Source organism: Galeopterus variegatus, unplaced genomic scaffold (genome assembly GCF_000696425.1).
Source record: "Galeopterus variegatus unplaced genomic scaffold, G_variegatus-3.0.2 Scaffold3248, whole genome shotgun sequence".
NCBI lineage: Eukaryota > Metazoa > Chordata > Mammalia > Dermoptera > Cynocephalidae > Galeopterus > Galeopterus variegatus.
Window position 1 is genome coordinate 34,930 of NW_007729359.1, and position 15,173 is coordinate 50,102.

At 36.0% G+C, this 15,173-nt stretch overlaps 1 protein-coding gene across 1 annotated transcript in view; it reads left to right on the forward strand.

The window, feature by feature from the left end:
* Nucleotides 1–2: 2 nt before the first annotated feature.
* The window catches only part of RAP2A (RAP2A, member of RAS oncogene family), a 33,716-nt gene continuing 18,545 nt past the window's right edge, over nucleotides 3–15,173 (forward strand). The window contains exon 1 of the mRNA XM_008584373.1: nucleotides 3–410. Within this exon, the coding sequence (XP_008582595.1) occupies nucleotides 97–410 (314 nt within the window). The 5' untranslated portion in view covers nucleotides 3–96. The remainder of the gene's footprint in view (nucleotides 411–15,173) is intronic.

Genomic DNA, 15,173 nt, shown 5'->3' on the forward strand with positions numbered 1-15,173 from the left:
GTGGGGCCGGCCGCCGGGGCAGGGTCCGGGGGCGCAGCGCGGCGGGTGTAGGTCTATGTCGCGGGCGGCGGCGGCGGCGGCGGCCGCGGAGGGACGATGCGCGAGTACAAAGTGGTGGTGCTGGGCTCGGGCGGGGTAGGCAAATCGGCCCTGACCGTGCAGTTCGTGACCGGCACCTTCATCGAGAAATACGACCCCACCATCGAGGACTTCTACCGCAAGGAGATCGAGGTGGACTCGTCGCCGTCCGTGCTGGAGATCCTGGACACGGCGGGCACCGAGCAGTTCGCGTCCATGCGGGACCTGTACATCAAGAACGGCCAGGGCTTCATCCTGGTCTACAGCCTCGTCAACCAGCAGAGCTTCCAGGACATCAAGCCCATGCGCGACCAGATCATCCGAGTGAAGCGGTGAGCTGGCCGGGGCGGCCCCCGGGGGGCGCAGGGGGCTTCGCGGTGCACCCCGGAGTCACCGTCCCGGGGCCAGAGCTGCCCGCCTGGGGCAGTGGGGAGGGGAGCTGTCGAGGGAGACGGCTCTGAGCTTCGGGCTTTATTATTATCGGCATCTTCCTCCTTCTGAATCTCAGATTTGAGGGCTTTGTTTCACAACTCAAATTTGTCATCCGGTTGACCCACAGCCCGGCTCTTTGTCTCTTGGATATTATCAGTAGCGCTGGTACAGAACCCCGAAAGGAAACAAAGTTTAAAACTTGCAGGGGGTAGAGGGGTGGGGAGTTTCGTGTTGGAAAGAGGGGAGCTGTGCAAGTATAGGAGAGACATTTGCAGATGGAACAACAAAAAACCTACCTTTGCAGGGTTTTACAGCGAAATTTCTCACATCTATACTGTAATCATGTCATGTTGAGAAGAAAGACACCTACCTTTCTCATCTCATGAAAGATTCGATGGTGCCAAGGCGTTTTACAAAAATGAACTCTCTAATTTAGTGCGAAACTTTAAAGACAGATTATCAAATCATTTGAAGACGTAACAGCCCAGTGGGGTTGCGAGAGTATTAGCATATAGGAGCACAAATATACCGTTCACGTGAAAAGAATGGGGCTTAACGGTTTTTTTTGTTTGTTTGTTTTTTTAATCTAGCGGCCTTACCCTCCTCAAAAAAAAAAAAAAAAGACATTTCTGAGAACAAAACAAGTTTCTTCAAAGATGTGACTTAAAGTATTAGCTAATTTAAAGTTAATGCAAAGAGCTCTTTCCTGGTATAAACTCTTTTCCTAAGTATGCATTTTGGAAATATGACTGATACATGGTTTACAATGTTTGTTTTCTCTTAAATCTTAAATTGACTGAGTATATTTTTCCCTGTAATTTCAAGCATTAGAAATGTAATAAATATCTTAGTTGAAAGTTTTGGCAAATTTTACTAATTATTATTTAATTACACGTTACTGCTTCGTCTGGTTCTTATGAGTCAGTGCTTGCTAATAATTTTAGTGTCATTTTCTTTTTTCTATTTTATTCTACCTATAGCCCTAAATTCGAAGACATTTACTGAAAGATAGTTGTAAGTGTACTGTAGACATAATCACATGACAAGTCACTTTGAGGCTACTAATTTTGAAAGAGCAATACTAAGTCATGTGTTCTCAGGGGATGCTCAAAAATTCATTGCAAATGGTGGATTTTTAATGCAACATAGAAGATCAATGGGAAAGCCCTCACACCATTGCCCCTTCCCCCTTAACTGACTGTGAACTTTAATAGCCAAACTAAAATTTTATATGTTATTTCTTGTATTAAATTTCAAACTAGAATAAAGTGAATATTTTCATGGACTCTGCTGAATCTGATAGCTTTTAATTTATGCAGTCTCATTTTCTTAAAATTAACTGTAGTTAAGAGATGGACAATTTTGGTGTTAAACTTGGCACGCATATGACATTCAAGAGGTTACATTTAAGTGACTCATATCCTTAATTATTACCCCCTCCCCCCAGTACCACTCAATTAATAATGAAAAACAACCAAACAAACTACAGAACAGAGTAGTTTCATACATTGTCACATGTCAGTTTTAGGCCAAATACATAGGTCAAATAATAATCCAAGTAAATACTTCAGCTACCCTACCCTTTATATTTAAACATGTACATATAAAGATATAAAGATGCTTGCATAAACTGATAAAGCCACATGCCCAGGGCTAACTTCTTGAAACAAGCCTAGGGGACAGAATATGGCAAATATCATTGGATAGTATGGTCCATGTAATTTTGCAGTTTCTTATGATTTAGTGTAGATTGCTTTTCTCATGTGTAATAATGGGTTAGTCTAAACTTGGTGTACTGCAGCAATTTGTTTGCACTATGACCCAGGGAAAAATTTCTACTTTCCCAGATATCGTTTTGCTCACTAGTCTCAGCTCTTGATATAAAAAGACCATTAATCAGCTAAAGTAAAGTTCATAAACGTTTTTCACTGGAATTCAACCAGTGTGTGCCTAAGAACCACTTGGGCCCTTCTGTGTCCTCTTATTTTATACTTCACCCTAACCTCATTTTCTAACTTTCCAGTCTACAGCATATTATAAACAACTTAAATTGAAAGGGAGAAAGGATCTGTGTATATTATGTATATTCTAGTTTAATATGTAACACATGTAGAAAGCTAAAGCAGGAGTTAACTCCTGCCACTTATTTTAAGAGAATTTTCTACTTTTGGGGGTACCAATTTTTAAGTTAACCAGTTGCTATAGGAGTAATTGTTCTCTCTTCTCAGCCCATTGTGTGTCAGCCAGCTGCTTTACGTGTTATGTACAACAGTTATATATAAATAAATTTATATAATAAAGTTTAAATAATAAACTGTATAATAACTTTATAATAAAGTTATAAATAAACAGTTTTGGTTTATTTAAATATCACCATAATGCAGGTGACATAACTGAAGTACAGAGAGATGTGGTATCTTGCCCAAGATCAATCACTGATAGAGTGGAGATTTAAACCAAGATCTGCGTGAATCCGTGTAGCCTCTTTTCTTCTATACCAGTTTGGGTTTCTCAAGTTGGTATTTACTGGCAAATTCAATAACTGGCCTTGTTTTCCCTCAACACTGTTCAATAGAAATATAGTGTGAGCCACATATGTAATTTTAAAATTTCTAGTAGCTCATTTTAAAAAGATAACATTAGACAGGTGAAATTAATTTTAATAATGCATTTTCTTTAACCTACTATATCCAAAATATTGTCATTTCAACATGTAATCAATATTTTAAAATTATTAGATACTTTACTTTTTCAAACTATTTCTTCAAAATTTGTATGTATTTGATACTTAACAGTACATCTCAAAACTAGCCACATTTCAAGTGCTCAATAGCCACATTTGGCCACAGGCTACCATATTAGACAGCACAGGTCTAAGGTGTAATAGTTTGGGGAGATGTTTGCTTATTTCTCTAAGCCTGTTTCCTTATCTGTGAAGTAAAGAGTAACATGTACCTCTTAGAGTTGTTGTTAGAATTAAATGAAATTTTAAAATGCCTAACACAATACCTGGTGCGTAGAAATTGCTCAAAACTTGTAACTGTCATTCTTACTTTTATTAATAATAACGTTGCCACGCTACTTTCCTTAAATTTTACCTTTGATATAAGTATAATTTTAAAGGAAATAAATTTGTAATTGGCATTTTGAAATTAATTACCTAGTATAGACAAGATGCAACTAAAAAGGGATTAGGATTAAAACAATTCTTGGAAAAATTGTGGTGGTATTCTCTTAAAATATTTTCCCTTATGAGGGATCTTATGGAAAAGGGCAAGATCTTATTGAACATTTAACTTCACATATAGCACTAGTGTATAGCTAAACAATGAAATAAAGCTTTCCATTGTATTGTTATCATTTGGAATGTTTTGCTTTTAAAAAATAAATGCTCCCTTTAGTGTTTATAGGGACACATGCTCCCCTAAGTGTTTATAGGGGCACACACGTACTTACATATATACTACCTCTTGTCAAAACCAAGTGGACCAACTGAATGGCTGGCTATATTTATAAGTGCATTTTTTTTTTTAACTTGAGTTTGGGTGAGATCACACACAAGAAGAGTTATAGGGATACAGAAAATGTTTTGATTGAAATAAAACTAGAATTCTTTCTGATTTCATAATTGCTTCTCTCATTCTTACCCATCCCAAGGTTACCCATGGTCCTGACTTGAAGTGTCTTAGAACGTGATATGCAAGGCCTATTTGTTCTTAGGATAAAGCCCAGAAATCCTTAACATGACCTTTCAAAGCTCAGCATGCTCTTGTCACTCCCTGCCTTTTCAGCCTCACCTCTTGCAACCCTTCTCATCCGTTATAATCTAGCACTCAGACCTTATTTTAGTTCCTTGACAATGTCTCTCTCTGGGCTCTCCTTCTGCCTGTAGGAATATACCTTTTTGCAGAGTTAATTCCTACTCATTCTTTCTCTCTACGGAAATATTTTACCCCACTCAGGGAAGCCTTCCCCATCTTCTCACACTGAATGAACTCCTTTCTTGTCTTCCCACACTAGACTAACTTCACGCCTCACCCCTTCCCGCGACCACACATATTTTAGACATCAGTGCACCCTGTCCTTTCCCTTTTTTTTTTTTTTTTTTTTTTAGCACTCATCAAAACTTATTCAGGTGATAATTTATGTGTAGTCAGTCTTTCTCACTAAGCCCATGAGGCTAGCACAGCTCTTAGTACATAGGAAACAAGAACAGTATGTTAAAAAAAAATGAATGTTCAGAAAGAAATGTATTTGTGTTGTCCTTTGGCCTCAGTTTTCCCAAACGTTTTAATTTTATAGATGGAGGAGATGAATTTTTAAAGTTCATTTTGCAGATGGAAGAGATGATCTTCTTTCAGCTGTAGCGTTCTGTGAGAGCACTTCTAGTTGGGGCAGCAAGGGAAGAGGTAAAGTTTAATAGGAACCTCAAAGAATTGGGAGCATGATGTATTCCAGATGGAGGAAATGGCATGGGAAATGCATAGAATATGTTTTTTTGATGTTAAGTAGACCAGATTGGCTAAACTAGGAATTTATATAGAAGTGTGAGAGGAGGAGGTAAGGTGAAAAATTTTAAAGCTGAATTACAGAAGGTTAAAGACTTTGGGCTTGATCCTATAGTCAAGGACCCTGATATAAATTGTTATAGAAATATTAATATGGTGGTGATATGGTAAGTGGCTCAGCGGTAATAGACCACTCTGTTTTATAACAGACAGAATAGTTGTAAATACTGTGATAATCTAGTTTCTATATAAAGTATAAAAATCCTGAATTAGCATGGTGTCTGTAGGAACAGAAAGGAAAGGGATGTGAGTAGTGTTGTTAAAGAATGAATTAATCAAACTTTGGTAGAGGGAGAGGGATAGGTCAAAAGTAACCTTGACTTTTTGAACATGAGTGAATAGGATTATGGAGGAATAGCTGGGGGAGATTATTTCAGTTTTGGAGATGGTAATCGTCCAGATAGCTGTGCCTAACAAGTAATTGGAATGTTTGAATAAAGCCTGAAAGGTCAAGTTATGTGTGAATATAAAGACTCAGGATCATCTGCATAGTTCGGATTGGGAGAGTAGATAAAACCTACTGTGTAAAGTATATAGAGAGAGAAATGAATGAATATAGGCAAGGATAGAACTTGAGAGTTGTAATGGAAACTTCATACATTACAATAGAGTACAAGGTGTGGGGTGTTTTAAGATTGGAAAAAAGAACGGGGAAAAAGTGGTTGATCTGCACTACCCTAAGTGAATAAATTATTGCTTTTTGAATATTATCATTAATATTTCCATATCACTTAAGTGATCACTTTCAAGTGATGCAACTGATTGTTTGCAGGTTTCTTCTCACAATCTGTAGCAAAGAAAACCTACTCTAAAATAGAAACATGTTACCAATTGCTACACATGGATCTTTGGCCCATGACAGATTGGTGCTGTAGAACTGAAATCAGAGAATACATCAAATGATGTTTGTCCCAAGTTAGTGAAACTTCCAGAGCTCTGCTACATAAACACCTCCTTCCCCAGTAACCAGAACTTAATCCAAAACTGGGCCTCCCAGCTATGGAGACTTAATAGCCATGAGTCACTTTTTTTCTTTTGATAATGGTGAATTGGTAGGAAAAATTTTTAATAATTAAATTAATAATTGTGTACTATGAAAAATTGATGACTAAATCCTAACAATCAAATGTAAATCCAAGCAAAAACTTTGGATATGGAGAAAAGGACTAAAGGGGAGAGGCATATCCATTTAAATATAAAAATCAGATTAAAAAACAGAATTATGGTTACAAAATAGAATATTAGTGCTAAAAACATTGACAGTATAAAACAAAATTATAGCTAAGAAGTCAGTATGGAAGGAGGGAAATCGAAAATCTCAATGTTCCCTTTTTTTTTTTTAAACCATTTTATTGAGGTATAATTGACATACAAAAAGCTGTACATATTTAATGTATACAAGTTGAGTAGTTTGGAGATAAGCATAGAACTGTGAAACCATCACCACAATCAATGCCATAAAACTGTACATCACCTGCAAAAGTTTCCTCCCATATTTATGTATTTATCTGCTTATTCATTACTTTTGTGATAAGAACATTTAACATAAGATTTATCCTCTTAGCAAAATTTTAATTATATAATGCAGTATCGTTAACTAGAGATACTGTTGTACAGTAGATCGCTAGGACTTATTTATCTTGCATAAGTGAAACTTTATACAGTGAGTCACTTTTTATGACTTAAAGATTGTTCCTAGAAAAATTAAGTATTTTTGCTACATTGTAAAATTAGAGCTTTACCATATAGTAGTTTCTGCCATCCCAGGATTGGAATTTTTATAGTTCACCTTGCAGATAGGGGAGATGATCTCCCTTCAGCTCTAACATTCTGTGAAAGCACTTCTGCATAGCTGGCGTGATAAGCGAAGAGGTAAAGTTTAATATGAACCTCAAAGAATGAGTAGCCTGTGACCTGCAAATCTTGTGTAGTTAAGATTTGATGATAGTTATATCAACAAAATCTATAATCAGAAGGATCATTATAATGATTTTTTTTAAAGGGGAGGGGCAAAAATAATTTAAATAGATAGTCAACCATTCCACTCCACACCAACAAAAGATACCAGCTCTTTCTGCATATTGATAAAACCTCTGGCAAAAGAAGACCAGTTGGATTATTTGAATGGTGACATGATTGACCACTGAGTGGGAAATATTCAGGCCAAGAGGCAAGTGAATGATGTTGACTTTTTAGCTATCCTTTAGGAAAAGTTGGATAATTAATTAATAGATAAACATTGAAGAGAGGGTAGAGGAACTGATAAAAATGGTTCTAGATGACAACCAACAAGAAGAGTCAACAAAGTTGGAATCTTTTTATATGCTAATGTTTTCCAGCAGTAATATACTTGAGTAATTTAATTTCTGTATGTGAACTTCTAGGAAATTATATATGTCATATTAAATACATACGTTATACATTTATGCATATTTCTAAGCAAGGATCTCTACAGAAAACCATGTACACTGTACTTAATGGAATTTTTTTCAAGGATATTTTTTATTTTATACAGTTTTTCTTAGTCATTGTCTTTAGAAACCTAAGCCCCTGGGGAAGGACATGTGCCTCCACTCTGGGGTTTCCTTTGCTTCTGTTTTGACTTTTCCCTGTTATTTGTTTCTCTCCATCTATTCTTACCTACTGTTTTCCTGCATACTTATATTTTTCAGGCCTGTGATATAAAAAAAAGAGTTGTAAATAGTCTAAATTTGGGGGGGAAAATATTTGAGTTTGAATATGAGTAGACTTTGAGTGGGTAAAACTGATGGAGACTGAATACAACAGTGAATATGTAGAAATAGTATTTCTGTAGGAAACATGAAATTTTAATGGTATGCAGAAATATGCCATATATGCCTTCTAATTTATTTGTTACTTTGACAGTTGCAATTCATTTCATTAAAAATTATTCTCAGCCTGACAGGAAAAAGTTTAGTTTCTTGAACATGGTATCATGCTTTACCAGATCAAAATGAACCTTTTACTAAAATGATATCTACGATAATATGCTGTGATTTTAGACATCTAAAGTCATAGATATGCTATGATTTTAGACATTCAGTAAAGTGTATAAGTAAAATATAAGTATATTGGTAACATTTAAAGTTATCGACATATTAAAAATAGAATATTTCAAGTTAGGATTTTATCATGGTATGTACTGAATACTAAATAGATTTAGCTTTGTGCTCCTAAAAGATTGAAACCACTTTGGAAATATGAGACCTAACATTCCAACTATTTCACCCTTTTTTTTTATTGTAGGTAAACTCTAATAAAAAGCAAACACCTATATTAGTCTCAGTTTTAATACATTTCAATTTAAATTGAGGATCTTTGCTATGAAATAAGATTTTGTTAAGCATGTGAGTCACAATAAGGTTATTGAGTATCTGAATCAAATATCAGCAGCATATTGAGGTCACGGTTTGGGAAGTCTAGTAACAAATCAACATTGGAAGTCTGGATATTTGATGCATTTAATTATTTAATGTTGGAAATGCACTTCTAATCACACATTGCTTGAAAACTCTATCTGAATAAACTATTTAAAATAGATTATAGCATGTAAAACAAGTACCCTTTTAAATTATACATTATTTTTATTCATAATGCTGAAATGTATTAACTGGCAGAATTGGATAGGTGCTTTTTCGTTTTTACTTTTTGCTTTCTTTAATACATTTAAGATTTTAAAAATAACAAAAATTGATATTATAGGGAGAGATAGGGTGATTTATAATTTTTAAAAAATTCTCAAAAGTCAAAATATTGAAAAACGTTTGTGCTACTCTCTTGATTCACTCAGCAGTGGCTTTCACACTTTCTTAATCAGAGCCTTCAGTAAGAAATATGTTTTATACTGCAACACAGTGTACACAGAGGCGTAAATACATATAACTGAAACCAACATTTCATGAAATAGTAGTTACACTTGCTGAGTTGCTTTTATTACATTTCCTACTTATTCTTTTCTATTTTCTTTCCTTCATTTTTAAATGCTCCTCATGACCCACCAAATTGATCTTATCACACATAATATGGAAACTGCTATCCTAGAACATTTTACTCTAAAAAAACTAAATGGAACTAACTTTTTAATATTTTGAAGCAACTTTTATCTTCTCTCTCCTGCTTTTCCAGTTTTCAATAATTCTATGTAAGATAATGAAAATGAAATCCTTCCCAACATGAGTTAGTAAATGCTATTTCTGTTGCAAAAAAAGATAGCATTCAGTCACTGAACAAAAAGATACATAAAGTATATCACTTGAGGAAGCATTTACTACTGTTTTTTGTTCATATTAGAAATGTGAGGGCTGGCCTGGTGGCGCGCTGCTGCAGTGCGCCGCTTGAGAGCGCGGCAGCGCTCCCGCCGAGGGTTCGGATCCCACATGCGGACTGGTTCCCGCTCACTGGCTGAGCGAGGTGCGGGCGCAACACCGCGAGGAGAGGTTGCGATCCCATTGCCGGTCCCGGTCCGGTACGGGCGCGACACTGAGGGTTGCGATCCGTTGCCGGACACAAAAAAAAAAAAAAAAGAAATGTGAGGACGTATTCCTTATGTAATCTTGTTCATTCTAGTAAGGCAGAATTACTTGACTGTGGAAACTTAGAACAGAGAAAAGGATGGTTTAATAGTATTCAGACTTGAATGCATGATTGCAGGATTATCCATTACTACAGCAGGTTGCTGAGGAGGTTTGGGAAATTCATCTTTAAAAGAGAAGTCTGATGCATCTGTCCAGGACAATACTGATTCAGCTCTCCCTTTAAGACAGTAAAATAGATGAAGATGACCATAATTATAGATATCTTAAAATCACTTAGTAAAATTACCCAAGAGAAACATTGCAAACCTTTACTTAAAACATTGAGAAGTGTCATTTCTCATGCTTTCCATCCCCTTAAAATTAATAATTCAAATGTGGAAATTCTACATCATGTTAATAATTCACTATATATTAGTATTTTCTTCTTTACTAGGAGTCTTTACAGCTCTCTGTAAATGAAATCTTAGTGTGTTTTTATATTTAGATAGAGAATTTTATTTTATTCTAAATTCTGAATACATCCATCTTCAGGTTTCCCGTGAACATAACTACTGTATATAATTCTCTAATACAGCTTTTTACTGTGCATGGTGATCTTATCCTCTCATTTATGAAGACAGTATGTGTTAATCTGGCTGGGGCTAAAGCTCAACTCCAGCATTTATCATGTAATTAGGAACAAGTTAATAATCTCTGCATTTCAAATTCCCTATCTGTAATATAGGTATGCTATAACTAATGAGGTAATGAATACTAAGTGTTAATTTACATAGTAAGCCTAAAATATCAATAATAAAGTTTCACCAAAAACCACAGAAATAAGAATGCAACCCAAGCATTTATCTGTCTTTAAAAGATGGTATACTGCTATGTGATTTCTTGGAATTAGGTTCAATTACCTTACCATATCTAGACCAACTATATACCTAATATAGTATCACATTTCCATTTTTTCCATTGCTTGCTGCTCTGTGTTTTAATTGCTCTCGCAGTATTTTACAGAACTTATAGCCTAGACCCCAAGTGCTTTGTGCCTTCACCTTCCTGTAGAGACCTAAATATATTGTCTATAAATAGTGGCAGTATGTTTTTGTGACTCACAGGGAATTGTGCCGATTTTTAGTATATATATTTTAAATATAAAAATGCTATATAAAAAGCAATTAGCATATAATATTAGTATTTGTTAAATAATATTTTTGTTTAAAAAAGAAGTTAATAATGACAGTAGACCTTTTTATGAATATCAAAAACTATGCATGAAGTGAAGATAAATTTAATTCTTTATGGATAATTACATATAGTAATGTGTTGACAAAGCTTTTTAATCTATTCCAGAAAGTTTTATCTGTCTTTGTATAAAAGTCATCACTGTCATCATCAAATAATATGGTTTAAGCCACCTCATTTGCATAGCATTGCCCTGGGCGTTATGCAGAATAAGTACAAGATACTGTCTTTTCCTTCTGTTATGCCATAATGTATTATAAATTAGCATATATTTGACTATATTGAGTTATACAGAGATAAATTTTTTAGAACAATTTGATTTCTAAGTTTCAAAATATCTTTTCAGCAAAAACATTGCACTTACTAAGCCACCTTTTCTAAGGAGCTTTTCATTCATTCTAACTTATAAAAAATTTGTCTAATGACAACAATTGTATGTTTATTTTAGTATATGTCTTAGTGTGTTTGGGCTGCTGTAATAAAATACCTTAGACTGGGTACTTTATAAACAGTAGAAATTTATTGCTCACAGTTCTAGAGGCTGGGAAATCCAAAACCAGGGCACAAGCAGATTCGGTGTCTGTTGAGGGCCCTTTCTTCATTGATAGTATCTCTTGCTACATCCTCACATGATGGAATGGGTGAAGTGGCTTCTGCAGGCTTCTTTTAGAAGGGCACTATCCCATTCAGCATAACTTAATCATTTCCTAAAGGCTCCTCTCCTAAAACTATCGCATTGGGGATTAAGTTTCAACATGAATTTTGGAGAGACAAACATTCAGACCACAGCAGTATATTTAATACATTTTGATCCTTCCTATCCAAAATATAATTTTTTTTTTTTTTTTTTTGTCTTTTTTGTGACCAGTAAGGGGATCGCAACCCTTGGCTTGGTGTCGCCCACACCGCTCTCAGCCAGTGAGCGCACCGGCCATCCTTATATAGGATCCGAACCTGCAGCAGGAGCACTGCTTGCGCTCCCAAGCGCTGCACTCTCCCAAGTGCGCCACGGGCCGGCCCCAAAATATAATTTTGACCTCTCCCAGATGACCCACATATACTCATACTGTTTTCTTCTTCTGCTTTGTGAACCTGCAATCCAAACAAACTTTGGCCATCAGTAATGTTGGAAAAGTGAAGGACTGATTCACATTGTTAGGAGAAGTAGTTACATACATACGTATATACATTAGAGCTAACAAGAAAATTAACCAGACTTGACTTTTTTTAGTTTATTTTTTTAAGAACTGAAGGTGAGAAAAGAATTTCCATTTATGCATAATAATAATGACATTAAAAAACTTTTTTTTTGGTGGTCTGGAATTAAGGAGCAGTAATGTTTGCATGAACCCTACGTCTATTTTTGCTCTCAAATGGCCATCAACCAGTTCTGGAGTGTTGTTATCTTTACTGAGGAAGGACATAAACAGAGAGTTCATCTCAGTAGATGCAACTACTTTGTGGAGGACTGTATGGGGAGGATCCCCCAGCTCAGTGTGGGCTCAGCAGGGAGAACACTGTGATCCACTAGCAGCGTTTATCCTGAGAGAGGCGGCCAGGGTGCTGTGTGTTTACCATGCCTGCCTCACAAATCAGTACCATAATTATGGTAGGATGTCTCCCAGAGGTACATACATTTTAAAAGGCTAATCTTGATGACAGAAAATGTTCATTCCTAAGGCCACGCTGAGCACATCATCCGGTTTTATTGAAAGACATATTTGTACCTTTATGGAGGCAAGAACTATTTGGGGGAAGAAAATTTATTCCATTGCTCTCATCAACACATCCTATTAAAATAATGAGTCCTGCAGCTTTTATCTGTAGGCCATGCTGATTGGCTTCTCAAAATCCCATATATATTTTCCTTTGAATAAGTGCCAGTGATTTGATCTATTCCCTTTTCTCAAAAGGCGGACGATATGTTTCTTTTTACCTGGGACAGTTCAGGTTTACAACTGTTGTCTTTCACAGTTATTCACAGCTCCCCTTTCCACCTTAAAAGTGTCTCAGTTTTGGCAATAAATTATATGGTCACTCCTACCTCAAATTCTCTTTTTAGAATCATGACCACTTAAATCTCATTTTTACATATATATTTTTTAATATCTAGTCTAAATAAGCAGTATCTTTCTTTGAGCTGGCAAACATCCTTTTTTTGCTGCACTTATTAATTTGGATAAGCAGATCTTTTATGAACTGGAAATTTTGGTCAGTTTTGAAGCATGAAATCTTTTTTACTAAGCATGCTGATTAAAGATGGGTGCGATTCTTTGACACTACTTCTGTTGACAAGTAGGATCGAAGTCCATTTCATTTGAATAGAGTAGAGCAGAAGTGATGCTAAGCCAGTTTTTGACCTAGTCTCTAAAAGTACTAGCAGCTGCCCACCTTGGTCTCTTGGAGCCCTGAGCTGCCATGTAAGAAGTCCACTTTCCTCGCTAGAGAACTTGTGAAGAGGCCCTGAGTCTGCACAGGGGGAGGGAGCTCCCTTCTGTCTGTTCCCACCAATGTGCCAGGCCTAGAACGAAGCCGTCTTTGACCCTCTAGCCCCACTTCTACCACCCTTGCTGAAAATCTCTGAGTGACCCCAGTCAATATGACGTGGACCAGAAAATCCCCTAAGTTCTGCCCATTCTTGACCCACAACACCATGAAATGTAGTTAAATGGTTATTTTAAGCCATTAAGTTTTGGGGGTAGTTTTTTATACAGCAATAAGTTATCTGGGACACTAAGACATTTTTAGGTAAACATTGATATTTTAGAAATTATTTTGGTAAAAGACAACTATTGGTCCTTTGGATTTCTTTGTGAAGATCTTTAAAAAAACATTAATTGAAGGTGTGTAAGTTATACATGAATGAATAAATGAGTGTATCTTAATTCTGAAAATATAGCAAATTGATGGAGCACCTACCAAGTGCCCTTGCAATTTATCTGTTTAGTGTCATTTTACTACTTCTGCCTACTTATGACTCACTACACTTTGAAGATACATTTAACTTTATTAAGAATATAAAGTATTAAGGTTTAGTTTCTGCAGAAAGTCAATATATGTATACACCCTTTGCAATTGCTTTGTAATAATAATCTGTTCTGCCTCCTCCCCCTTTACTCTACTTGCAGTGTATATGGTTTATAACTGTAATTGACATACCCCTTCTAAATTATGTTAACAAAAAAAGCTTCTTTCCTTTAGTTGGTGATACTCTGCTTCAATTTTGATATTCAGCACCGGGCACATAGAAACCACCCAGTAAATGTTTGTTGAATTTATGAATACAGGTCCCTTCAGGTCATTACATTCTGTATTTTGACCATTTTCCCTCCCAAATCTCTAGAAGCCCCCCATACCTCAAATCAATGTAAGCTTTTCAGCATCCAGTGGGAGGCATGATAAATTAAAAAAATAAAGCATTTTAGATAGTGTACATACAAAAATTCTTTTTCAACCTGGCGGCCATGCATGTGTTTGCATTGTTTCAGTAACATTTTTATTACTCAGAACACTATGGACTACACGAGAAACTGTCACATTCAAAGATCATCACTTCATTAATTCGTTTTACTTTGTATGCCTGTGGTAAGTGTCAAGAACCAATTCCAGCACTGTGGATACAACTGCGTATAAAACATTCATAATCCTTGCCATCCCTAGGTCCCAGATGTAACTTCAAGTTTCAGGCAGAAACAACACTTGAACTCAGAACTCCTAATACTATTCAGAGTTGTTGTTTTTTGTTTTCTTTTTTTCTGTTTCTGTTTCTGTTTTCTAGGCTTCAGAGCCATGGTTTGGATCTATTGTCTTGACTTAGCAATATTTGGAGCATGAAGATGAATAAAATAAGGAAAGCTCTTTCTGTTTGGGGAAGATGGTAAATGGCCAGCCTGTGATATTAGAGCGAATAGTATCTATCCTCCTTTTCTCACCTCCTTCCACAAGGATTAATGGTCCTCAGACTAGACAGTTAGATTTGGCCATCCTTGGCCAGTGGAGATAGAGGCAGAAATAGGAGATAAAATACTTAGTAACAGTTTTTGTACATTTTTACAGTTATATCACCACAATTAAGATTCTAGAACTGACTGATGAACAGATGGTTTGGGGGAACTTAGAGAAGAATACTTAGGATTTCTGTAGTATTTTACAGTATCTGTAATTCTTTAATGGATAATTCGTGTAAACTGCTTAGTGTGGTGTCTGGCATATACTAAGCCCTCTACGGGTGCTAGTTGTTATCAGTAAAATCATCACCATCACCTTCTTTAACATTACACTTGAGTATCATTGATATGGCTTTCACAAA